General features: G+C 37.1%; 4 protein-coding genes, 1 non-coding gene and 1 pseudogene across 8 annotated transcripts; 4 read left to right on the top strand and 2 right to left on the bottom strand.

Moving 5' to 3' along the window:
* Positions 1–602: 602 nt before the first annotated feature.
* Positions 603–5857, top strand: LOC103405899 (protein SET DOMAIN GROUP 40). 4 transcript variants are annotated; one of them, XR_011578022.1, is made up of 8 exons: positions 603–832; positions 937–1087; positions 1210–1341; positions 1436–1576; positions 3135–3401; positions 4612–5190; positions 5309–5503; positions 5583–5857. XR_011578022.1 is itself a non-coding variant. In XM_017324333.3 (7 exons), exons 1-7 carry the CDS (start codon positions 699–701, stop codon positions 5723–5725), a joined length of 1512 nt encoding a protein of 503 aa, XP_017179822.2. In that variant the 5' UTR covers positions 603–698; the 3' UTR covers positions 5726–5857. The 4 variants fall into 4 exon arrangements, 3 of the variants coding, with proteins under 3 accessions (XP_017179822.2, XP_028953142.1, XP_070673231.1); XM_017324333.3 differs by lacking the exon at positions 5309–5503 and having other exon boundaries at positions 5618–5857; XM_029097309.2 differs by lacking the exon at positions 5309–5503 and having other exon boundaries at positions 640–832; positions 923–1087; positions 5618–5857.
* A 208-nt stretch (positions 5858–6065) lies between these two features.
* On the bottom strand, positions 6066–6169 carry LOC114822828 (small nucleolar RNA Z103). The gene has a single exon (XR_003771019.1). It is a non-coding gene; the product is annotated as a small nucleolar RNA Z103 (small nucleolar RNA).
* A 113-nt stretch (positions 6170–6282) lies between these two features.
* On the bottom strand, positions 6283–6368 carry LOC114822830 (small nucleolar RNA Z103; annotated as a pseudogene).
* A 1244-nt stretch (positions 6369–7612) lies between these two features.
* On the top strand, positions 7613–12006 carry LOC103426254 (sucrose synthase 5-like). The gene is made up of 15 exons (XM_029097584.2): positions 7613–7916; positions 8151–8305; positions 8476–8668; positions 8783–8901; positions 8979–9195; positions 9291–9386; positions 9477–9650; positions 9763–9879; positions 9966–10132; positions 10228–10452; positions 10542–11108; positions 11200–11338; positions 11441–11523; positions 11672–11701; positions 11796–12006. Exons 1-15 carry the CDS (start codon positions 7683–7685, stop codon positions 11809–11811), a joined length of 2532 nt encoding a protein of 843 aa, XP_028953417.1. The 5' UTR covers positions 7613–7682; the 3' UTR covers positions 11812–12006.
* Positions 12007–13730: 1724 nt separating this feature from the next.
* On the top strand, positions 13731–18137 carry LOC139193564 (sucrose synthase 7-like). Its single transcript, XM_070816761.1, has 15 exons — positions 13731–14037; positions 14286–14440; positions 14607–14799; positions 14915–15033; positions 15113–15329; positions 15426–15521; positions 15618–15791; positions 15905–16021; positions 16108–16274; positions 16370–16594; positions 16684–17250; positions 17342–17480; positions 17583–17638; positions 17787–17816; positions 17909–18137. The coding sequence occupies exons 1-15, from the start codon at positions 13804–13806 to the stop codon at positions 17922–17924; spliced, it is 2505 nt and encodes an 834-aa protein (XP_070672862.1). The 5' UTR covers positions 13731–13803; the 3' UTR covers positions 17925–18137.
* Positions 18138–19855: 1718 nt separating this feature from the next.
* Positions 19856–23837, top strand: LOC103417454 (sucrose synthase 5-like). The gene is made up of 15 exons (XM_070816760.1): positions 19856–20139; positions 20372–20526; positions 20660–20852; positions 20966–21084; positions 21164–21380; positions 21477–21572; positions 21669–21842; positions 21956–22072; positions 22159–22325; positions 22411–22635; positions 22725–22950; positions 23042–23180; positions 23283–23338; positions 23487–23516; positions 23609–23837. The coding sequence occupies exons 1-11, from the start codon at positions 19906–19908 to the stop codon at positions 22795–22797; spliced, it is 1770 nt and encodes a 589-aa protein (XP_070672861.1). The 5' UTR covers positions 19856–19905; the 3' UTR covers positions 22798–22950; positions 23042–23180; positions 23283–23338; positions 23487–23516; positions 23609–23837.
* Positions 23838–24371: the final 534 nt, after the last annotated feature.

Raw genomic sequence — 24371 nt, 5'->3', positions numbered from 1 at the left:
TCTATTTTGACGTTATCTTGCCTTAAATTATTCTGTGTTTTTGACTTTATATTTTATTAAAGTATGTTTTCTATTTTTACACTGATGGGGAAAGAAAGTATGAGCCTGGAGGCACGGAATATGGAATCATTGCAACCCGATCGCGACAGGATGACATTTTTCCTTTTGTGCAACCGCTCTGACTTGATTTCTTCGTTACGTATATATATGTGTATCCTTTTTCGTATTTTCGAGTTTTTCAGTGTAGTATGTTATTTTAAATTTCGGGGACGAAATTCTTTTAAGGGAGGTAGATTGAAACACCCCAACCCCATTTGTATTTAAAAATTGTTAATTCATTGTATTTTAAATTCATAACCCTTATTTACTTCTTATTCTTAGCTTTTGTATCAATTAATGTCTTTTGTCACCTTCGGGTGTCAGCCAACACATGTCTATTCTGGTATTCAGGGAATATCAGGGTCGGAGCGTGTCATACAGGATTCTCACCTCTGGGCGATGTGAGATCTTACAACTAGAATTGACTTTTAGTGTAAAAATATGATTTTTCTAAAATAAACAGTACCGAAATTTTTTTTTGTTAAAGTTGCATTGTTTCTTTCCATTTATTTTCCAAAAGCCCATGTCATTCGCAGCCGCATTCCGATCCATTGCAGCGAAAGCGTTGAGGTTTGCCAAAAGTTCTCTGCAGGTGGGAGATGGAGCAAGGAGAAGGAAATCTCCAACGGCTTTTGAAATGGGCATCAGAAATTGGAATATCAGAGTCAACCAGTTGCCAAGCTTCGTGTTTGGGCCACTCTCTCGCCGTCTCCTTCTTTCCTGATTCCGGCGGGTATGCAATTTCTGCACTAACGTCCACACTCTCTCCTCTCCTCTCCTCTCTGTAAATTCACCAACTTTCTGCTCTCACAACAACTCACAGAAAAAATGTTGCAGAAGAGGTCTGGGTGCTGCTCGTGATCTTACAGAAGGAGAGTTGATTCTCAAAGTTCCAAAGTCCGCTTTGATGACAAGCACAAGTCTTGCAATGAAGGATGACAAACTCTCTCGTGCTCTCAATGCTCATCACTCTCTCTCCCCTACCCAGGTTTTTTTTTTACTCGATTTTTTGAATTTTTGATAACCCAATTGTTTGTTTTTGCTGAATTGAAAAACCCAATTGTTTGTTTTGGTCAAATTAAATTCCTTTATTGTTTTCATACTATGCAGATATTGGCTGTTTGTTTACTATATGAAATGGGGAAAGGGAAGAGTTCATGGTGGCACCCTTACCTGGTGAATTTGCCGCACAGCTACGACATTCTAGCAACTTTTGGTGAATTTGAGAAGCAAGCTCTGCAAGTTCAGTTGTATTCTGCTTACTTACTTTTCTGTGTTTTTCCCTTTGTTGTTGGGATTTAGGAGCTAAAATATTTTTCTTTTGCAATATTTATAGGTGGATGATGCTATATGGGCTGCTGAAAAGGCCACATTGAAGGCTGAGGATGATTGGAAAGAAGCTAATGCGCTCATGGAACAACTTAAGCTCAAGCCTCAACTTCGGACATTTCAGGCATGGCTTTGGGCTTCCGCAACTGTGAGTATACACTCTTTCCCGGGTTTGAGAACTATCATGGTGCTTAGGGTTTGAGATAATTGTTTGAATGAATTAATTTTTCGTTTAACCATTCTGTTATATCAGTAAGTTTGTTTTAGGTATCTTGTAGTTTCGGCATTGCCTGTGTACAAAGGAGCAACTATATTTGGGTTTCAGAGTTTTCTAAAAATGAGTACACAGACATAAAGTTCCCCACCTTTTTCTTTTAATGAAAGATGAAAGACGTTAATAGGGTGTCAAAGATTACATTTTGGATTATTGTATATGATTTGGGAACCTTTCACATTGATAAATCACAGATTCCCCGATGAGTTTTGGCTTTTTTTTTTTAAAACCCAAAACAAGAACAATAGGAAATCATATGTTTCCCAATTTAGTGGTGCATTAAACTAAGAAGCATTGAACAGCTACTTCTTTCGCATCCAACCACAAAGTAATTGACCAAGGATCTAATACCTTATGATGCTCGGCTTAGGTTTCTCGATGTGAATTCTATACTCTGGAAGTAAACTCATGTAGCTAACTGTCTGCTAAATGGAAGTCTAGCTTATTCAAAATATCCACAGCTGATGTAAGGGTTTACATATATATACAGGAAATCTTTAAGGGAAGGGATCTCCATTTTTTTTATAAAAATGGGTATTAGTTATGGGGTCCACACTACATCGAACTTTAACGATACGAACCGTCTATTTTTCAAGTTGCACCTCATAGATCATCCATGCAAAATATTAGCCAAATCGTAAATGTTTAAGACATCTAATTGGGTTCAAAGAAATTAACAAATACTTTGTTATATAAGAAACAATGAAATTTTATCTTGATAATTAAATAAACAAATGGTTTTGGATTGAATTGAATTTTTGCAAGGATGATCTATGTATCGAGACTTACAAAATAGACGGTTCGGATTGTTGAAGTTCGATGTGGAGTGAGCCCCACACCTAATCCCCATTTTTTGAAAAAAATGGGGATCCCTTTGCATAAAGGGCCTGTACACACATATATATATATATGTATATATGTACATTATACATATGAGTTTCCATTGTCTAACGCTAGTTTCAGAATTCATTTAACATTCTTGGCACATTGTCCATATCAGAAATAAATTGATTTGTGCACAAAGGAGCAACTGTATTAGGAATTCAGAGTTTTCTAAAATGAGAACACAGACATTAGTGTATCCATAATGTAATGCAAACTGTGTATTTCTCTATTCTAGTTTTGTTTCTTTGTTTTCCTCGGCCTCTCTTTAATTTTATTTTCTCTGTTCTCTCTCAGTTCACAACAAGAAATCTGTATGTTTCACGTCATTTACAATATTCAATGTGACATCTTATTTGTTAGATCGATCAGTTTCACTTATATATCACTGACTGAGTTATCCACATTATTAAATCACATGTTTCACAGTGTACAGTTTTGTTGGTTTAATGAATTGTTTTTTTGTACTGTCTTGTAATGGTTGGACCTTCTGGTCTTTTTAATTAATATTCCAATGTTTCAAATTGTTAAATTGTTATCTTATTTAAAGATATCCTCAAGGACGTTGCATATACCATGGGATGCAGCTGGGTGCTTATGTCCTGTTGGAGACTTATTTAATTATTCTGCACCTGGAGAAGAGCCTTCGGCTTGTGAAAGTATGGAGCATGCAACGCTTGACTTGGTGAATGATGATAGTTCTGGTACACTGGACGTGGACGTTTCTGATTCACGAAGATTAACTGACGGAGGGTTTGAGAAGGATATTGACGCCTATTGCTTCTATGCTAAGAAAAGCTACAAAAAAGGGGAGCAGGTAATTTGTTCTTTTTGTCTCCTTTTAAAGATATCATTTATTGCTGCATGATAGCTTCCAGGTACCAGTTTTGTGGGCAATATCTTACTACATTGAAATATTTACATTTCTCTTCCAGTTTCAACTAATCTCCTAAAGTGCTTTACATTTTTACATTTGTGACATAGTTTGACTTTGATTGGCAAATTTGAGGTTATTTATTAGGTTAACCTATCTTTGTTTCTTCAAGATATTCACTAAACCTTGATATTTACTTTTACAGTATTTGTGGTAGATGGTGAACCACCTTGGTAAAGAGTTTATGATTGATTTGATGTAGACCATAAGGTGGGTGTTGCCATTTGTTATGGTGTAGAAGATAGCCTAAAATTGAGCAATCAGACAACCTGTAGGCTATGTTTTGTGTATGGGACTTTGAAGTTCCAAGGTATTGAGGCCAAGCAAGGAATGGATCACAAAATGTTAATAGGAGGCATTAGAAATGCACCACATGAGCAGTAAAGGTATATGAGAGGAATCTGTAAATGACGACTTGGAAGGACTTGTTTACAAATCCCTCATACATGCCTTTGCAATGCTCATGAACTGCATTTCAAACTCCGCTATACACGTTTTGTGTTTCATTCCTTACTAACTTGGCCTCAATCCCTTTGGAGTTTGGAAATCCCTCACCCAACCACAGAGAAAAGAAGTAAAATAAAATTCGGAGTTTGCTAGTGGTCTGGAGTTGGCATGGAAAACCAGAGTTTAATGGTTGGAAAAGGTGAAAATGGAAATCGTAAAAAGAAGAAAAGCTTGGAAGATGAAGTCGTGCTTTTGGTGATGGTTGAATAGAGAATCTGGTGTGGATGCTTTGGTTTTCATTTTGATGAGATTTTTAATTTTTAATTTCCAATTATACGTTGCAGTAGTAGTCTGGCTGCAGGTGCTTTGGAATATCCAGGATATGGTTTGGGATAGTAGTGCTGTTCTGCATTAGCTAGTTAACTAGGCTGTCCTTCTGATTCTATGTAGTGCTGTTGTGAAAAAAGATAAAAATGTTTATAGCCGTATTATTCCAGTGTTTGTTTTATAACTTTATGAGTGCATATTACTTCAACTTTGTTATGACTTCCTTGTATAGGATTACTGGGATCCATTTGTTTTCATTACGTTATTTTTAGGTCTTGAATTGGATATTTTAAAACCGATACTTGTTTATTGTATGCAGGCCCTTTTAAGCTACGGAACATACACGAATCTGGAGCTTCTTGAGCACTATGGCTTTCTCTTAAATGGAAACCCAAATGACAAAGTTTTTATTCCCTTGGAACCTGAAATATATTCGTCCTGTTCATGGCCTAAAGAGTCATTGTATATACATCAGAGCGGGAAACCATCTTTTGCTCTACTGTCTGCCTTGCGATTATGGGCGACCCCACAGAACCAGCGAAGGTCTGTTGGACACCTTGTTTATTCAGGACTCCAACTCTCAATTCAAAATGAGATGTATGTCATGACATGGACATCGAAGAAGTGCAACACTATTTTGAAGAGTCTGCCGACATCTTTTGAAGATGATCGTTTGTTATCAAGTGCCATTGACAAAATCCAAAATCTCGAGTCCCCTTTGGAGCTCAATCATTTGTCATCCACTTGTAGAGATGAGATTTGTGCCTTCAAATCTAATGTTGCGCAGAAGGGAGAAAGAAGCAGTATGCAGTCAAGGGAGAGGTGGAGATTAGCTGTGGAGTGGAGGTTCAGTTATAAGAAGATCCTGGTTGATTGCATTTCTTATTGTGATGAAACTGTAAGTTATCTATTTCATGAAAACAACTCGGTCCAAAAATGAAAATCTTCTGCCTTTCTTTTTTTCATTTATTTGTTTTGATGTGGTTAAGAGAATACATCCACATTGGGGAATTCAGGTGAAATACTGGGTATGAGGCGAAACCTTATGCAGCGGTTGATCAAATTCAAACAATTAGTCACATAGAAAACTAGTCCTTATGAATGGGGATCCTCTCCTGAGGATTCTCAAATAGTATCCGTTCATCTACATCATGCAGCCAGTTTTCCGATCCACTCCTAACGATTCTCAAGTAATGTAATGTCTGTTTATCGTACTCGTGCGGCCAATTTTCGTCCAAGTGCTATTCATATTTAATTTTAAATAAAAATATTTAAGCTGAGGTAGGAAAGGTTCGCTGTTTTAAGGTTTGCTGTTATTGATGCAGTGTCAAATAAGTACTGTGATATGGGAAGGCTCTAGAGTTCGGTTTCTCATCTTATTGAGGACCGAAAAGTTGAAGGCGAAGATGGGGATGGAAAAATGGGCTTGTTAATCCATTTTAATTCTCACTCTTGTTAATTCTTTTCCTATTAATTTTTTTTAATTTATTTCATCCGACGATTAAAAATTAGAAAAATATGTGATTACAATGCTACCATTTATTTTGAAAGACTAAAATTTTACATATTGTTTCCGATATGATTGACATCCACATTGCAGTCTTCATGATTGCAACCAAATCAAACCCATCAAAAGGTCCATAGGAAGATTAAGAAAACATAACTAAACCAAAATACAATGTCAAACGTTACAACCCAAACTCCAAAAACAAGATTGATATTAGTCGAGTTTTGGACAAAAACTGGACAAAATCTTAAGAAAAATTAAAGAAGATGGATCAGATACACCTGGCTTGGTGGTCTCTGTGCAATACAGAGATGTAATTCGCTCAGTTATTTCAGCTTCGATCATTTGGGGAAATAATCATCACTTCCATCTTTTCTTTTTCTTTTTTCAACAACAATATCATAAAACAAACACTAAATTCTAAAACAAACAAGAAATTTAGAAGGAAAAAATAAAAAAGATAGTGGATTTTGGGGATTTGGGAAAGATCAGAGTTCTGGCTTGGAAATTAAAAATAGCGCAAGTTTGAATCAGCTTCGATCATATGGGGAAAGTAGCATCACTTCAATCCCAAATCCACCCCCATATCAAAAACCCTAATTTCAACACAAAATTAGGAAAAACACCCCAAATAAACAAAGAATAAATAAAAAGACGAAAACTTTGTCCGAATCTGCGAGAGAACAAACAACAAGAAGGCCCTCAACTATTCACAGAACCCGTATGACTATGGCGTCGGCTCATACTCAGCGCCCAATGTTATGACGGCGATGGTAATCAGTTTATTCGACGCCCTTTCACAAACCCTAACCCTAACCCTAATGTAGAAGTAATCCTACATCCTAACAATATAACGACGCAGGCGGAAGGCGGATGGCGGATGGCGGAAGGCGGATGGCGGAAGGCGGAAGGCGGAACGAGATGAGTAAGTTGTTGGAAGGACTGGAATTTATAGGCCCTCGCGAACTGCTTCGAAACCCTAATTTCCTTTAGCTTGTAGCGGGGAATGCCAGGTGTACGGCTGATCTTTTGTGTCTTTCCATCAGCGGTCGGTGTCGGCCTATTGGATTTTGTGTCCCTTTTTTCTCCTCCATTTCATCGGGCTGTGGCTTTGAAAAGAAAAGCCCAAACAATAAATTTAGTTTCAAGTTTTGCGCATATGGGCTCGTTTGTAATACCCAAGTATTTTCATTGCAAATGACGTTTTACTGCAGCGGCGAAACGCAATAGGATAAATGACGTTTTATCGTAATGAGAGTATTTTTGCTCACCAACATAAACTATGGTATATGCTTTCCATCATATTTATGATCGTTAGATGAGTTTGAATTTCGAGATTCGTGTAGTGGATAGGCACGAATCTCAAAATTCAAACTCATTTAACCGTGATAAATAGGACGATAAACATTACCACCACTTAAGGATAGTGAGCAAAAATGCACTCGCCCGCAATACCAAAAGTATTGCCCTTTTACAAATATTACACAGAAACGAACGAATTTTATTAGTTATGTATCGTGGAGAGACCATCGTTCGAGATTCTTTCTTGTGCCAACCAATGCAAGAAGAAACAAAGAAGGAAAGAATGATACCAGTAAATTACGTGAGAGAGAAACACCTACTTTTCAAAACCAGAATATCTTCACTTACAGAAATCACATTCTTTCCTTTTGCAAAAAATGTTCAGATTTCTAAAGCGCTTGACGAAACCAAAAGCAATCTGCAACAATGAACAAGCCAGATGCATCGCATACATCGTACGTAATGAATTCCGAAAGCCGCCTATAAATGCAGAAAAATGAGCTGAGCAACCCTCAAACTGCTTCATCTTTTAAGCATTTGAAACCTTTGCCTCTTTAAAAACAAATATATTTTACACAAAAATGGCTTCTGCAGCGGCCATCAAACGCTCCGATTCCATAGCTGATACCATGCCGGACGCCCTGAGGCAGAGCCGATACCACATGAAGCGGTGCTTTGCAAAGTACATCGAGCAAGGAAGAAGGATCATGAAGCTTCACCATTTGATGAGTGAAATGGAGACAGTCATCGATGACAAGGCTGAAAGAACCCAAGTTTTGGGGGGTGTTCTTGGCTATATATTGTGTTCAACTCAGGTTTCTAATTAAACACTTCTTTATATATATATATATATGTTCTTTCATTTTGGGGGACTAACTAGAATTTTTAACTGTTAGACCATTAGTTAATTAAAAATACAATGACTAAAATTTAATGGTTAAAAACTCTAGGGTATAGGATACTCCAGAGCATCATAGAATTTTCGTTAAACAAATAATTATTGGTTTTACTTTTGACTTGATGAGATGTTTACTTAATATAATCCACAGGAAGCTGTTGTTGTTCCTCCACATGTTGTCTTTTCAATAAGACTAAATCCAGGATATTGGGAATTCGTTAAGGTCAGCTCTGAGGATCTCTCAGTTGAGGCTATCACTGTCCGAGACTTCTTGAAATACAAAGAAGCCTTATATGATGAGAAATGGTACATGTTTTTTCCCTTCTTAAAGTTTTTTTCTTTTTCACAACACGATATTCTAAACTACTCAAATCTACGAGGAGCGAGATTTGATTTTGGGTGCAAGGGATGACGATGAACACACTACCTTTGCTAACTACCAACCGGCCTAACCCCCCGTATGCTTTTCATTGCAGGTCAAATGACGAACATGTATTGGAGGTGGATTTTAGAGCAATTGATTTCTCTACTCCTCACTTGACTCTATCTTCCTCGATCGGAAATGGAATCGAATATGTTACCAAGTTCACCACTTCAAAGCTAGCTGGAAAACTGGAGAATGCACAACCCCTTGTGGATTATTTACTTTCACTAAACCATCAAGGAGAAGTATGGGAATCACAGCAATTTAATTCTACAAAAAATAAAATTTGATGAGGAGAATTCAAATTTCATTCTAATGATAAGGTCTGAAACATAGTTTATGTGATTTTGAATTTACAGCAACTTATTCTAAATGAGACCCTCAACACAGCTTCGAAGCTTCAGGCGGCTCTGATTGTAACAGAAGTGTACCTCTCAACACTTCCTAAGGACACACCATTCCAAAATTTTGAGCTAAGGTGACTCTTCCTCTCATGTTCTATCTGCCGCTGTCATGTAATGTAACTTGCAATCTAAAACCGAGCGTCATTTACAGGTTTAAGGAGTGGGGCTTTGAGAAGGGGTGGGGAGACACTGCAGAAAGAACAAAGGAGACAATGAAAATACTTTCAGAAGTACTTCAAGCTCCAGACCCGTTGAACATGGATAGGTTTTTCAGTAGGCTTCCCATAATATTCAATGTTGTAATATTCTCTCCCCATGGCTACTTTGGCCAAGCAGATGTTCTTGGCTTACCAGACACAGGCGGGCAGGTATTAATTTGAATACTACATCCGATATGCTAAGTCTCTTTGCAAATGGAATTCGTTACTGAGACGAAATTTTTTGAATCTGCTATCGAAAACAGGTAGTTTACATTCTGGATCAAGTGAAAGCTATGGAGGAAGAATTGACTCTGAGAATTAAGCAACAAGGACTTACTGTGAAGCCTCAAATTCTTGTGGTATGTTTCATATACAACTATGGACGATTTACTAGGAAGTTGGAAGGTAGTTCGGTTTATTTAGCATTATCTAACCACTGGCTACAATAGGTGACAAGACTCATACCCGAAGCAAGGGGAACTAAGTGCAACCAGGAGTTGGAACCAATCTATGGCACCAAGTACTCTAACATCCTTAGGGTGCCATTTAGGACAGAAAAGGGTATCCTGCGCCGTTGGGTTTCTCGTTTTGACATCTATCCCTATCTTGAGTTGTTTACACAGGCATGTTTTCCGTCGATATTTATTTTCATACTTTTAGAGTGCTCAATTATTTATTTGTTCCTTACGTACTTTCTGTTCTAAAATAATTGTTCCATTTGTTTCAAACTACTAGGATGCTACTGCCAAAATCCTCGACCTGATGGAAGGAAAGCCGGATCTTATTATTGGAAACTACACAGATGGCAATTTGGTGGCGTCTCTCATGGCTAATAAACTTGGGATAACTCAGGTCACTGTTAATTTATCTTATAGATACAACCGTAACACATTTTTCTCCCACTTTGTATTTACTAACCCGTAGCGCGTTAAAACCAGGCAACTATTGCTCATGCTTTGGAGAAGACCAAGTACGAAAATTCAGACATCAACTGGAAGGAGTTAGATCCCAAGTATCACTTCTCATGCCAATTTCTTGCTGACACAATCTCAATGAATGCTACAGATTTTGTCATTGCAAGCACATACCAGGAAATTGCAGGAAGGTTAGCAAAATTAACCAGCATTCATATATTCGACACCCTTACCAAATGATTACATTACAGTTTACACCATAATGTACTTGGATGTTGTTTTGCAGCAAAGACAGACCAGGACAATACGAAAGTCATACTGCATTTACACTCCCGGGGCTCTGTAGAGTTGTTTCTGGCATCAATGTATTTGACCCCAAATTCAACATTGCCGCTCCTGGGGCAGATCAGTCTGTATATTTCCCCTACTCAGACAAGCAGAAACGGCTCACTTCATTCTATCCTGCCATTGAAGAACTACTGTTTAGTAAAGAGGATAACAGTGAACATCTGTAAGTCCTGGACTAGCAAATCATTCTTTTAGAATTCAAATGCTGATCAAAAGTAATCTAACGTCAACCTGAACCATTTTCTTGAACAGTGGATTTCTAGTAGACCGGAAGAAACCTATCATCTTCTCAATGGCAAGGCTGGATATTGTTAAAAACATTACCGGGTTGGTTGAGTGGTACGGGAAGAACAAGAGGCTGAGAAATTTGGTTAATCTTGTGGTAGTTGGTGGATTCTTTGACCCTTCAAAGTCAAAAGATAGAGAAGAAATCGCTGAAATAAAAAAGATGCATACACTGATAGAGAAGTACCAACTCAGGGGTCAGATCAGATGGATAGCAGCACAGACTGATAGGAACCGAAATGGAGAGCTCTACCGTTGCATTGCTGACACAAGGGGAGCTTTTGTGCAACCTGCCCTGTATGAAGCTTTCGGTCTGACTGTCATTGAGGCAATGAACTGTGGATTGCCCACCTTTGCAACCAACCAAGGAGGCCCGGCTGAAATCATCATTGATGGGGTCTCTGGTTTCCATATTGATCCTAACAACGGTGATGAAGCAAGCAACAAAATCGCTGATTTCTTCGAGAACTCTAAGACTGATGCAGCATACTGGGACAGATTTTCCAAAGCAGGCTTGCAGCGCATATACGAATGGTAAACACACAACCTCTGCATCCATACTTGTTTGCTTAAAAACCAACATCTTTTCCCATGGAACTTAAAACAAGTTATCAAAACTTTGTAGCTACACTTGGAAGATATATGCAAACAAGGTGTTGAACATGGGGAGCACTTATACTTTCTGGAGGCAGTTGAACAAAGAGCAGAAACAGGCAAAGCAAAGATACATCCAGATGTTCTTTAATCTCCAATATAAGAACTTGGTATGTTACAGATTATGCTTATACATAGGATGCACCCCGTATCTATTTCTCATTCTATTAAGCTCGAGATTTCGACCCTAACTTTAATCGGCATTGTTGCAGGTGAAGAATGTACCTGTCTCAAGTGATGAACCTGAGCAACCAGCTGCGCCAAAGGCAACTTCCAAACCACAGACCACATTAAGGCATGTTAACCTAAGCAACGAAACTTTATGAACACGTCTTCAATGCATGCTTACCGTTCTAAAATGCATCCGTTAACATGACCTCTCTTATTTCTCTAATCACATTGTATTGTTCATCCAAAACTAACAACAAATAATTGATGTGCAGCTCAAGGCGCTCACAGTCTCGATTGCAAAGGTAAGGAGTAAGATCGCCATAAACGGCTTGTTTTCAATCTTTTCCCTAAAGCCAGCATAAACTGAAAAAAAAAATCTTCCCTGCATAATTTCAGGTTGTTTGGAAGTTAAGGTCAAATAAAGGGAGCTTGATCGAGGATTGCCATTTGAGCTACCCAACTGCAATTATACATTGACTCCCTATTATTCATTTGCAAAGAAGAATTATTGTTGCATAACCATTGAAGCATGAAAGTTTGTTTTTATGTAATAAAATTATACCAAATTTACAGTTTGTGAGGCTTTCAATTCATATTTTCAACCTAACGGTTCGGTGTTGGTTCATTTACACTTTGTGATTTTATGCACGATGAACTCAGTAATATTTTATTTATTTATTTTACAAGACGATATTTTCTAATTTAGTTTAATTTAAAGGGAGTAGGATTTGAACTTGGTGAAATAAAAAAACGTAACATTGCCCTACTCAACTAGTGTAATCCACATCTAAGATGTACTCAATGACACTACATGGTGATTAATTAAACTTTCTAACTAAATTATTATACTATTTTTAGTTCTTCAATTCGTCTGCCATAACAATTTAATCCAATTCAACCAGTGTATGGGATATTGCAATACCAATTTGTCATGCTCACATTGATCAATTTTAATTTTAAATATTAAAAGTACGTATAATTAACAATCTCATTTTTAAGCACTCTCTCTCCTTAATCTCTATAACTATCGGGGATTCTCTCCCTCCTTTTTTTCCTCTCCTCCCTCACTTCCTGGCACAGTTTTTTTTCTTCTTCTCTCTCTGTCTCTCTTTGTGTTTTTTTTTCTCTTTCTCCAAAGATGAAATCTTGAGCGTTTAAACAAGAGAAAAGAGAAGGAAAAAAGAAAGGAGATAATCCTTGTTCAAATCATATGCAAAGCATTTCATGCTCCGACAATCCCACTAGTGGAATAGGGGTTATGATTTTCACTGTATTAATTTTTCTCTTCCACCGCTCATATGTTGTTATTTGTTCGCGGTTGATTTATTAAATCTTATGATTAGAAACTATAACAAAAGTACAAAGAAATAAAGAGAAAATAAGTACAGAGAAATAAAGAGAAAATACGAAACAAAAATGTTTCTTTGTTCACTAGGTAACTAAGGAGTACATGGTCACTCACCCCTTGATTTGATATCAATGACGGAGATTAAATAGATGTGTTTGATATCAAATCAAATAATAAATAAACATATGACTCATCTGGTACTTGGTAATCAAAATAACGGAAATCAAATCTGATAATCATTCTAGTGTTTAATCCAACTGCAAAATAAATATAAAGTAAATTAAAAGTGATAAGTTAAAGACAGGAAAAAAAGGATAAAAAGAGAGTGATCAACCTCTCAATGCAGTCCTCATAAACTAGTCGACATCATGGGTTTTTGGCTTTTGTGCTAATCTTGGTTGAGGTCAGATTATATGTGTTATATTATTAGGCTGCAATTTGCATGGAAGAATGGAATTAAAAAGATTATGGTGGAATCAAATTCTCCACTTACAATATAATTATTTTTAAATGCAAAAGTGGATAATCACCATCTAGAAAGTTTAGTATTGAATTTTCATGCCTATATGCACCAAACTTGGTCATATGAAACTTGTCATATTTATCGTAAAAAGAATTTTGTTGGCGATGATTTTGCTTGTTTGGGTTTGTCATGCAGTTTGGGTCCATTCTTTTTTTAGCAAATTCCTTTTTTTTGTCGTCATAGTTGCAAATATAGCTAAATTCTGAGAGTATTGTTACAGTCTTATATAATTTATATTTTTAAAACGTATGCCCCGTTGTCAACCGAAAAAAAGAAAAGAAAAGGGAGAGTGTCTAAGAATATCTTCACTTACAGAGATCACATTCTTTTCTTTTGCAAAAAATATTCAGATTTCTAAAGCGCTTGACGAAACCAAAAGCAATCTGCAACAATGAACAACATACATCGTACGTAATGAATTCCGAAAGCCGCCTATAAATGCAGAAACATAAGCAGAGCAAACCTCAAACTGCTTCATCTTTTAAGCATTTGAAACCTTTGCCTCTTTATAAAGAAATATATTTTACACAAAAATGGCTTCTGCAGCGGCCGTCAAACGCTCCGATTCCATAGCTGATACCATGCCGGACGCCCTGAGGCAGAGCCGGTACCACATGAAGCGGTGCTTCGCTAAGTACATCGAGAAAGGAAGAAGGATAATGAAGCTTCACCATTTGATGAGTGAAATGGAGACAGTCATAGATGACAAGGCTGAAAGAACCCAAGTTTTGGGGGGTGTTCTTGGCTATATATTGTGTTCAACTCAGGTTTCTAATTAAATACTTCTTTATATATATATATTATTTCATTTTGGGGGACTAACAAGAATTTTTAACTGCTAGACCGTTAGTTTTTAACTGTTAGACCGTTAGTTAATTAAAAATACAATGACTAAAATTTAATGGTTAAAAACTCAAGGGTATAAGATACTCCAAAGCATCATAGAATTTTCGTTAAAATGATAAATTATTGGTTTTGCTTTTGACTTAATGAGATATTTACCTAATATCCGCAGGAAGCTGTTGTTATTCCTCCGCATGTTGTCTTTTCAATAAGACCAAATCCAGGATATTGGGAATTTGTTAAGGTCAGCTCTGAGGATCTCTCAGTTGAGGCCATCACTGTCCGAGACTTCTTGAAACACAAAGAAGCTTTATATGATGAGAAATGGTACATGTTTTTTCCTTCTTATAGTGTTTCTATTTTACAACACGATATTCTAAACTACTCAAATCTACGAGGAGCGAGATTTGATTTTGGGTGCAAGGGATGATGATGAGCACACTACCTTCGCTAATCACCAACCGGCCTAACCCCCATATGCTTTTCATTGCAGGTCAAATGATGAACATGTATTGGAGGTGGATTTTAGAGCAATTGATTTCTCTACTCCTCAATTGACTCTATCTTCCTCGGTCGGAAATGGAATCGAATATGTTACCAAGTTCACCACTTCAAGGCTAGCTGGAAAACTGGAGAATGCACAACCCCTTGTGGATTACTTACTTTCACTAAATCATGAAGAAGAAGTATGGGAATCACAGCAATTTAATTCTACAAAAAATAAAATTTGATGCAGAGAAATTCAAATTTCATTCTAATGATAAGGTCTTAAACTTAGTTTATGCGTTTTTGAATTTACAGCAACTTATTCTAAATGAGACCCTCAACACGGCTTCAAAGCTTCAGGCGGCACTGATTGTAACGGAAGTGTACCTCTCAGCGCTCCCTAAGGACACACCGTTCCAAAATTTTGAACTAAGGTGACTCTTCATCTCATGTTCTATCTGCCGGTGAATCATGTGATGTAACTTGCAATCTGAAACCGAATGTCATTTACAGTTTTAAGGAGTGGGGCTTTGAGAAGGGGTGGGGAGACACTGCAGAAAGAACAAAGGAGACCATGAAAATACTTTCGGAAGTACTTCAAGCTCCAGACCCGTTGAACATGGATAGGTTTTTCAGTAGGCTTCCCACAATATTCAATGTCGTAATATTCTCTCCCCATGGTTACTTTGGCCAAGCAGATGTTCTTGGCTTACCAGACACAGGCGGGCAGGTATAAATTTGAATACTGTATCCGATATGCTAAGTCTCCTTGCAAATCGAATTTGTTACTGAGACGAAATTTTTTGAACTCTGCTATTCAAAACAGGTGGTTTACATTCTGGATCAAGTGAAAGCTATGGAGGAAGAATTGACTCTGAGAATTAAGCAACAAGGACTTACTGTGAAGCCTCAAATTCTTGTGGTGTGTTTCATATACAACTATGGACGATTTGCTTTGATGTTGAAAGGTAGTTCGGTTTATTTAGCATTATCTAACTACAGTTGTTGGCTACAATAGGTGACAAGACTCATACCCGAAGCAAGGGGAACTAAGTGCAACCAGGAGTTGGAACCAATCAATGGCACCAAGTACTCTAACATCCTTAGGGTGCCATTTAGGACAGAAAAGGGTATCCTGCGCCGTTGGGTTTCTCGTTTTGACATCTATCCCTATCTTGAGTTGTTTACACAGGCATGTTTTCCGTCGATATTTAAATTCATACTTTTAGAGTGCTCAATTATTGATTTTGTTCCTTATGTACTTTCTGCTCTAAAATAATTGTTCCATTTGTTTCAAACTACTAGGATGCTACGGCCAAAATTCTCAACCTGATGGAAGGAAAGCCGGATCTTATTATTGGAAACTACACAGATGGCAATTTGGTGGCTTCTCTCATGGCTAATAAACTTGGGATAACTCAGGTCACTGTTAATTTATATTATAGATACAACCGTAACACATTTTTGTCCCACTTTGTATTTACTAATCCGTAGCGTGTGAAAACTAGGCAACTATTGCTCATGCTTTGGAGAAGACCAAGTACGAAGATTCAGACATCAACTGGAAGGAGTTAGATCCCAAGTATCACTTCTCATGCCAATTTCTTGCTGACACAATCTCAATGAATGCTACAGATTTTGTCATTGCAAGCACATACCAGGAAATTGCAGGAAGGTTAGCAAAATTAACCAGCATTCATATATTCGACACCCTTACCAAATGATTACATTACAGTTTACACCATAATGTACTTGGATGTTGTTTTGCAGCAAAGACAGACCAGGACAATACGAAAGTCATACTGCATTTACACTCCCGGGGCTCTGTAGAGTTGTTTCTGGCATCAATGTATTTGACCCCAAATTCAACATTGCTGCTCCTGGGGCAGATCAGTCTGTATATTTCCCCTACTCAGACAAGCAGAAGCGGCTCACTTCATTCTATCCTGCCATTGAAGAACTACTGTTTAGTAAAGAGGATAACAGTGAACATCTGTAAGTCCTGGACTAGCAAATCATTCTTTTAGAATTCAAATGCTGGTCAAAAGTAATCTAACGTCAACCTGAACCATTTTCTTGAACAGTGGATTTCTAGTAGACCGGAAGAAACCTATCATCTTCTCAATGGCAAGGCTGGATATTGTTAAAAACATTACCGGGTTGGTTGAGTGGTACGGGAAGAACAAGAGGCTGAGAAATTTGGTTAACCTTGTGGTAGTTGGTGGATTCTTTGACCCTTCAAAATCAAAAGATAGGGAAGAAATCGCTGAAATAAAGAAGATGCATACACTGATAGAGAAGTACCAACTCAGGGGTCAGATCAGATGGATAGCAGCACAGACTGATAGGAACCGAAATGGAGAGCTCTACCGTTGCATTGCTGACACAAGGGGAGCTTTTGTGCAACCTGCCCTGTATGAAGCTTTCGGTCTGACTGTCATTGAGGCAATGAACTGTGGATTGCCCACCTTTGCAACCAACCAAGGAGGCCCGGCTGAAATCATCGTTGATGGGGTCTCTGGTTTCCATATTGATCCTAACAACGGTGATGAAGCAAGCAAAAAAATCGCTGATTTCTTTGAGAACTCCAAGACTGATGCAGCATACTGGGACAGATTTTCCAAAGCAGGCTTGCAGCGCATATACGAATGGTAAACACACAACCTCTGCATCCGTACTTGTTTGCTTAAAAACCAACATCATTTCCCATGGAATTTAAAACAAGTTATCAAAACTTTGTAGCTACACTTGGAAGATATATGCAAACAAGGTGTTGAACATGGGAAGCACTTATACTTTCTGGAGGCAGTTGAACAAAGAGCAGAAACAGGCAAAGCAAAGATACATCCAGATGTTCTTTAATCTCCAATATAGGAACCTGGTATGTTACAGATTATGCTTATACATAGGATACATCACATATCTATTTCTCATTCTATTAAGCTCGAGACTTCGACCCTAACTTTAATCGGTATTGTTGCAGGTGAAGAATGTGCCTGTCCCACGTGATGAACCTGAACAACCACAAACCACATCAAGGCATGTTAACCTGAGCAACGAAACTTTATGAACACGTCTTAAATGCATGTTTATCGTTCTAAAATGCATCTGTTAACATGACCTCTCTTATTTCTCTAATCACATTGTACTCTTCATCCAAAACTAACAACAAATAATTGATGTGCAGCACAAGGCGCTCACAGTCTCTATTGCAAAGGTAAAGAGTAAGATCGCCACAAACGGCTTGTTTTCAATCTTTTCCTTAAAGCCAGCATAAACTGAAAAAAGTTCTTCCCTGCATAATTTCAGGTTGTTTGGAAGTTAAGGTCAAATAAAGGGAGCTTGATCGAGGATTGCCATTTGAGTTACCCAACTGCAATACTGCCTCTTCTGTTTCCTATACATTAACTCCCTATTATTCATCTGCAAAGAAGAATTATTGTTGCATAACCATTGAAGCATGAAAGTTTGTTTCTATGTAATAAAATTATAGCAAATTTACAGTTTGTGAGGCTTTCAATTCATATTTTCAACCTAACGGTTCGGTGTTGGTTCATATACTTTGTGATTTTATGCACGATGAACTCAGTAATATTTTTTTATTTTATTTTACAAGACGATATTTTCTAATTTAGTTTAATTTAAAGGGAGTAGGATTTGAACTTGGTGAAATAAACAAACGTAACATTGCCCTACTCAACTAGTGTAATCCACATCTAAGATGTACTCAATGACACTACATGGTGATTAATTAAACTTTCTAACTAAAATATTATACTATTTTCAGTTCTTCAATTCGTCTGCCATAACAATTTAATCCAATTCAACCAGTGTATGGGATATTGTAATACCAATTTGTCATGCTCACATCGATCAATTTTAGTTTTAAATATTAAAAGTACGTATAATTAACAATCTCCTCTTTTTAAGCACTCTCTCTCCTTAATCTCTATAACTATCGGGATTCTCTCCCTCCCTTTTTTCCTTTCCTCCCTCACTTTCTCGCACAATTTTTTCTTCTTCTCTCTTTCTCTCTTTGTGTTTTTTTTTCCTCTTTCTCCAAAGATGAAATCTTGAGTGTTCAAACAAGAGAAAAGAGAAGGAAAAAAGAAAGGAGATAATCTTTGTTCAAATCATATGCTAAGCATGTCATGCTCTGACAGTCCCACTAGTGGAATAGGGGTTATGATTTTCACTGTATTAATTTTTCTCCTCCTCCTCTCATATGTTGTTATTTGTTCACGGTTGATTTATTAAATCTTATGATTAGAAACTATAACGAAAGTACAAAGAAATAAAGAGAAAATACGAAACAAAAATGTTTCTTTGTTCACTAGGTGACTAAGGAGTACATGGTCACTTACCCCTTGATTTGATATCAATGACGGAGATTAAATAGATGTGTTTGATATCAAATTAAATGATAAATAAACATATGAATCATTTGGTACTTGGTAATCAAAATAACGGAAATCAAGTCTGATAATCATTCTGGGGTTTAATCCAACTGCAAAATAAATATAAAGTAAATTAAAAGTGATAAGTTAAAGACAGGAAAAAAAGGATAAAAAGAGAGTGATCAACCTCTCAATGCAGTCCTCATAAACTAGTCGGCATCATGGGTTTTTGGCTTTTGTGCTAATCTTGGTCGCGGTCAGATTATATGTGTTATATTATTAGGCTGCAATTTGTATGGAAGAATGGAATTAAAAAGATTATGGTGGAATCAAATTCTCCACTTACAATATAATTATTTTTAAATGTAAAGGTGGATAATCACCATCTAGAAAGTTTAGTATTGAATTTTCATGCCTATATGCGCAAAACTTGGTCATATTTATCATGAAAAGAATTTTGTTGGTGATGATTTGGCTTGTTTGGGTTTGTCATGCAGTTTGGGTCGATTCTTTTTTTAGCAAATTCCTTTTTTTTTGTCATCATAGTTGCAGATATAGCTAAAGTTTCATAGTATTGTTAAAGTCTTATATAATTTATATTTTTAAAACGTATGCCCCGTTGTCAACCGAAAAAAAGAAAAGAAAAGGGAGAGTGTCTAAGAATATCTTCACTTACAGAGATCACATTCTTTTCTTTTGCAAAAAATATTCAGATTTCTAAAGCGCTTGACGAAATCAAAAGCAATCTGCAACAATGAACAAGCCAGCCGCATCGCATACATCGTACGTAATGAATTCCGAAAGCCGCCTATAAATGCAGAAACATAAGCTGAGCAAACCTCAAACTGCTTCATCTATTAAGCATTTGAAACCTTTGCCTCTTTATAAAGAAATATATTTTACACAAAAATGGCTTCTGCAGCGGCCGTCAAACGCTCCGATTCCATAGCTGAAACCATGCCGGACGCCCTGAGGCAGAGCCGTTACCACATGAAGCGGTGCTTCGCTATGTACATCGAGAAAGGAAGAAGGATAATGAAGCTTCACCATTTAATGAGTGAAATGGAGACAGTCATAGATGACAAGGCTGAAAGAACCCAAGTTTTGGGGGGTGTTCTTGGCTATATATTGTGTTCAACTCAGGTTTCTAATTAAACACTTCTTTATATATATATATATATATTCTTTCATTTTGGGGGACTAACAAGAATTTTTAACTGTTAGACCGTTAGTTAATTAAAAATACAATAACTAAAATTTAATGGTTAAAAACTCAAAGGTACAAGATACTCCAAAGCATCATAGAATTTTCGTTAAAACGATAAGTTATTGGTTTTACTTTTGACTTAATGAGATATTTACCTAATATCCGCAGGAAGCTGTTGTTATTCCTCCACATGTTGTCTTTTCAATAAGACCAAATCCAGGATATTGGGAATTCGTTAAGGTCAGCTCTGAGGATCTCTCAGTTGAGGCCATCACTGTCCGAGACTTCTTGAAATACAAAGAAGCTTTATATGATGAGAAATGGTACATGTTTTTTCCTTCTCATAGTTTTTCTTTTTTACAACACGATATTCTAAACTACTCAAATCTACGAGGATGAGCACACTACCTTCGCTAATCACCAACCGGCCTAACCCCCATATGCTTTTCATTGCAGGTCGAATGATGAACATGTATTGGAGGTGGATTTTAGAGCAATTGATTTCTCTACTCCTCACTTGACTCTATCTTCCTCGGTCGGAAATGGAATCGATTATGTTACCAAGTTCACCACTTCAAGGCTAGCTGGAAAACTGGAGAATGCACAACCCCTTGCGGATTACTTACTTTCACTAAATCATCAGGGAGAAGTATGGGAATCACAACAATTTAATTCTACAAAAAATAAAATTTGATGCAGAGAAATTCAAATTTCATTCTAATGATAAGGTCTTAAACATAGTTTGTGTTTTTAAATTTACAGCAACTTATTCTAAATGAGACCCTCAACACGGCTTCGAAGCTTCAGGCGGCACTGATTGTAACGGAAGTGTACCTCTCAGATCTCCCTAAGGACACACCGTTCCAAAATTTTGAACTAAGGTGACTCTTCATCTCATGTTCTATCTGCCGGTGAATCATGTGATGTAACTTGCAATCTGAAACCGAATGTCATTTACAGTTTTAAGGAGTGGGGCTTTGAGAAGGGGTGGGGAGACACTGCAGAAAGAACAAAGGAGACCATGAAAATACTTTTGGAAGTACTTCAAGCTCCAGACCCGTTGAACATGGATAGGTTTTTCAGTAGGCTTCCCACAATATTCAATGTCGTAATATTCTCTCCCCATGGCTACTTTGGCCAAGCAGATGTTCTTGGCTTACCAGACACAGGCGGGCAGGTATAAATTTGAATACTGTATCCGATATGCTAAGTCTCCTTGCAAATCGAATTTGTTACTGAGACGAAATTTTTTGAACTCTGCTATTCAAAACAGGTGGTTTACATTCTGGATCAAGTGAAAGCTATGGAGGAAGAATTGACTCTGAGAATTAAGCAACAAGGACTTACTGTGAAGCCTCAAATTCTTGTGGTGTGTTTCATATACAACTATGGACGATTTGCTTTGATGTTGAAAGGTAGTTCGGTTTATTTAGCATTATCTAACTACAGTTGTTGGCTACAATAGGTGACAAGACTCATACCCGAAGCAAGGGGAACTAAGTGCAACCAGGAGTTGGAACCAATCAATGGCACCAAGTACTCTAACATCCTTAGGGTGCCATTTAGGACAGAAAAGGGTATCCTGCGCCGTTGGGTTTCTCGTTTTGACATCTATCCCTATCTTGAGTTGTTTACACAGGCATGTTTTCCGTCGATATTTAAATTCATACTTTTAGAGTGCTCAATTATTGATTTTGTTCCTTATGTACTTTCTGCTCTAAAATAATTGTTCCATTTGTTTCAAACTACTAGGATGCTACGGCCAAAATTCTCAACCTGATGGAAGGAAAGCCGGATCTTATTATTGGAAACTACACAGATGGCAATTTGGTGGCTTCTCTCATGGCTAATAAACTTGGGATAACTCAGGTCACTGTTAATTTATATTATAGATACAACCGTAACACATTTTTGTCCCACTTTGTATTTACTAATCCGTAGCGTGTGAAAACTAGGCAACTATTGCTCATGCTTTGGAGAAGACCAAGTACGAAGATTCAGACATCAACTGGAAGGAGTTAGATCCCAAGTATCACTTCTCATGCCAATTTCTTGCTGACACAATCTCAATGAATGCTACAGATTTTGTCATTGCAAGCACATACCAGGAAATTGCAGGAAGGTTAGCAAAATTAACCAGCATTCATACATTCGACACCCTTACCAAATGATTTTGTCATTGCAATTACTTGGATGTTGTTTTGCAGCAAGGACAGACCAGGACAATACGAAAGTCATACTGCATTTACACTCCCGGGGCTCTGTAGAGTTGTTTCTGGCATCAATGTATTTGACCCCAAATTCAACATTGCCGCTCCTGGGGCAGATCAGTCTGTATATTTCCCCTACTCAGACAAGCAGAAACGGCTCACTTCATTCTATCCTGCCATTGAAGAACTACTGTTTAGTAAAGAGGATAGCAGTGAACATCTGTAAGTCCTGGACTAGCAAATCATTCTTTTAGAATTCAAATGCTGATCAAAAGTAATCTAACGTCAACCTGAACCATTTTCTTGAACAGTGGATTTCTAGTAGACCGGAAGAAATCATCGTTGATTGCCCACCTTTGCAATCAACCAAGGAGGCCCGGCTGAAATCATCGTTGATGGGGTCTCTGGTTTCCATATTGATCCTAACAACGGTGATGAAGCAAGCAAAAAAATCGCTGATTTCTTTGAGAACTCCAAGACTGATGCAGCATACTGGGACAGATTTTCCAAAGCAGGCTTGCAGCGCATATACGAATGGTAAACACACAACCTCTGCATCCGTACTTGTTTGCTTAAAAACCAACATCATTTCCCATGGAATTTAAAACAAGTTATCAAAACTTTGTAGCTACACTTGGAAGATATATGCAAACAAGGTGTTGAACATGGGAAGCACTTATACTTTCTGGAGGCAGTTGAACAAAGAGCAGAAACAGGCAAAGCAAAGATACATCCAGATGTTCTTTAATCTCCAATATAGGAACCTGGTATGTTACAGATTATGCTTATACATAGGATACATCACATATCTATTTCTCATTCTATTAAGCTCGAGACTTCGACCCTAACTTTAATCGGTATTGTTGCAGGTGAAGAATGTGCCTGTCCCACGTGATGAACCTGAACAACCACAAACCACATCAAGGCATGTTAACCTGAGCAACGAAACTTTATGAACACGTCTTAAATGCATGTTTATCGTTCTAAAATGCATCTGTTAACATGACCTCTCGTATTTCTCTAATCACATTGTACTCTTCATCCAAAACTAACAACAAATAATTGATGTGCAGCACAAGGCGCTCACAGTCTCTATTGCAAAGGTAAAGAGTAAGATCGTCACAAACGGCTTGTTTTCAATGTTTTCCTTAAAGCCAGCATAAACTGAAAAAAGTTCTTCACTGCATAATTTCAGGTTGTTTGGAAGTTAAGGTCAAATAAAGGGAGCTTGATCGAGGATTGCCATTTGAGCTACCCAACTGCAATACTGCCTCTTCTGTTTCCTATACATTAACTCCCTATTATTCATCTGCAAAGAAGAATTATTGTTGCATAACCATTGAAGCATGAAAGTTTGTTTCTATGTAATAAAATTATACCAAATTTACAGTTCGTGAGGCTTTCAATTCATATTTTCAACATAATAGTTCGGTGTTGGTTCATTTACACTTTGTGATTTTATGCACGATGAACTCAATATTTTTTTTTTTTTACAAGACGATATTTTCTAGTTTAGTATAATCTAGAGGGAGTAGGATTTGAACTCGGTGAAATAAAAAAATGGAGGGAAATAACACTGCCCTACTTAACTAGTGTAATCCACATCTAAGATTTACTCAATGACACTACATGGTGATTAATTAAACTTTCTGACTAAATTATTATACCATTTTCAGTTCTTCAATTCATCTGCCATAACAATTTAATCCAATTCAATCAATGTATTAAAAATATTGAGATATTGTAATACCAATTTGTCCTGCTCACATCGATCAATTTTAATTTTAAATATTAAAAGTACTTATAATTAACAATCTCTTCTTTTTAGAGTAATGTTATTCATACCATGTTTTTGTACTACATTTTCATACCACCTTAGGTGGCATTTGTGGACAGCCACATCATTTAATTAATCAGATTTTTAAATTTAGTTCATTATTTAATAAACTAATAATTAA

Source organism: Malus domestica, chromosome 17 (assembly GCF_042453785.1).
Source record: "Malus domestica chromosome 17, GDT2T_hap1".
NCBI lineage: Eukaryota > Viridiplantae > Streptophyta > Magnoliopsida > Rosales > Rosaceae > Malus > Malus domestica.
The sequence above is the reverse complement of the archived record's forward strand: the minus strand, read 5'-3'. Positions and strand labels throughout refer to the sequence as shown.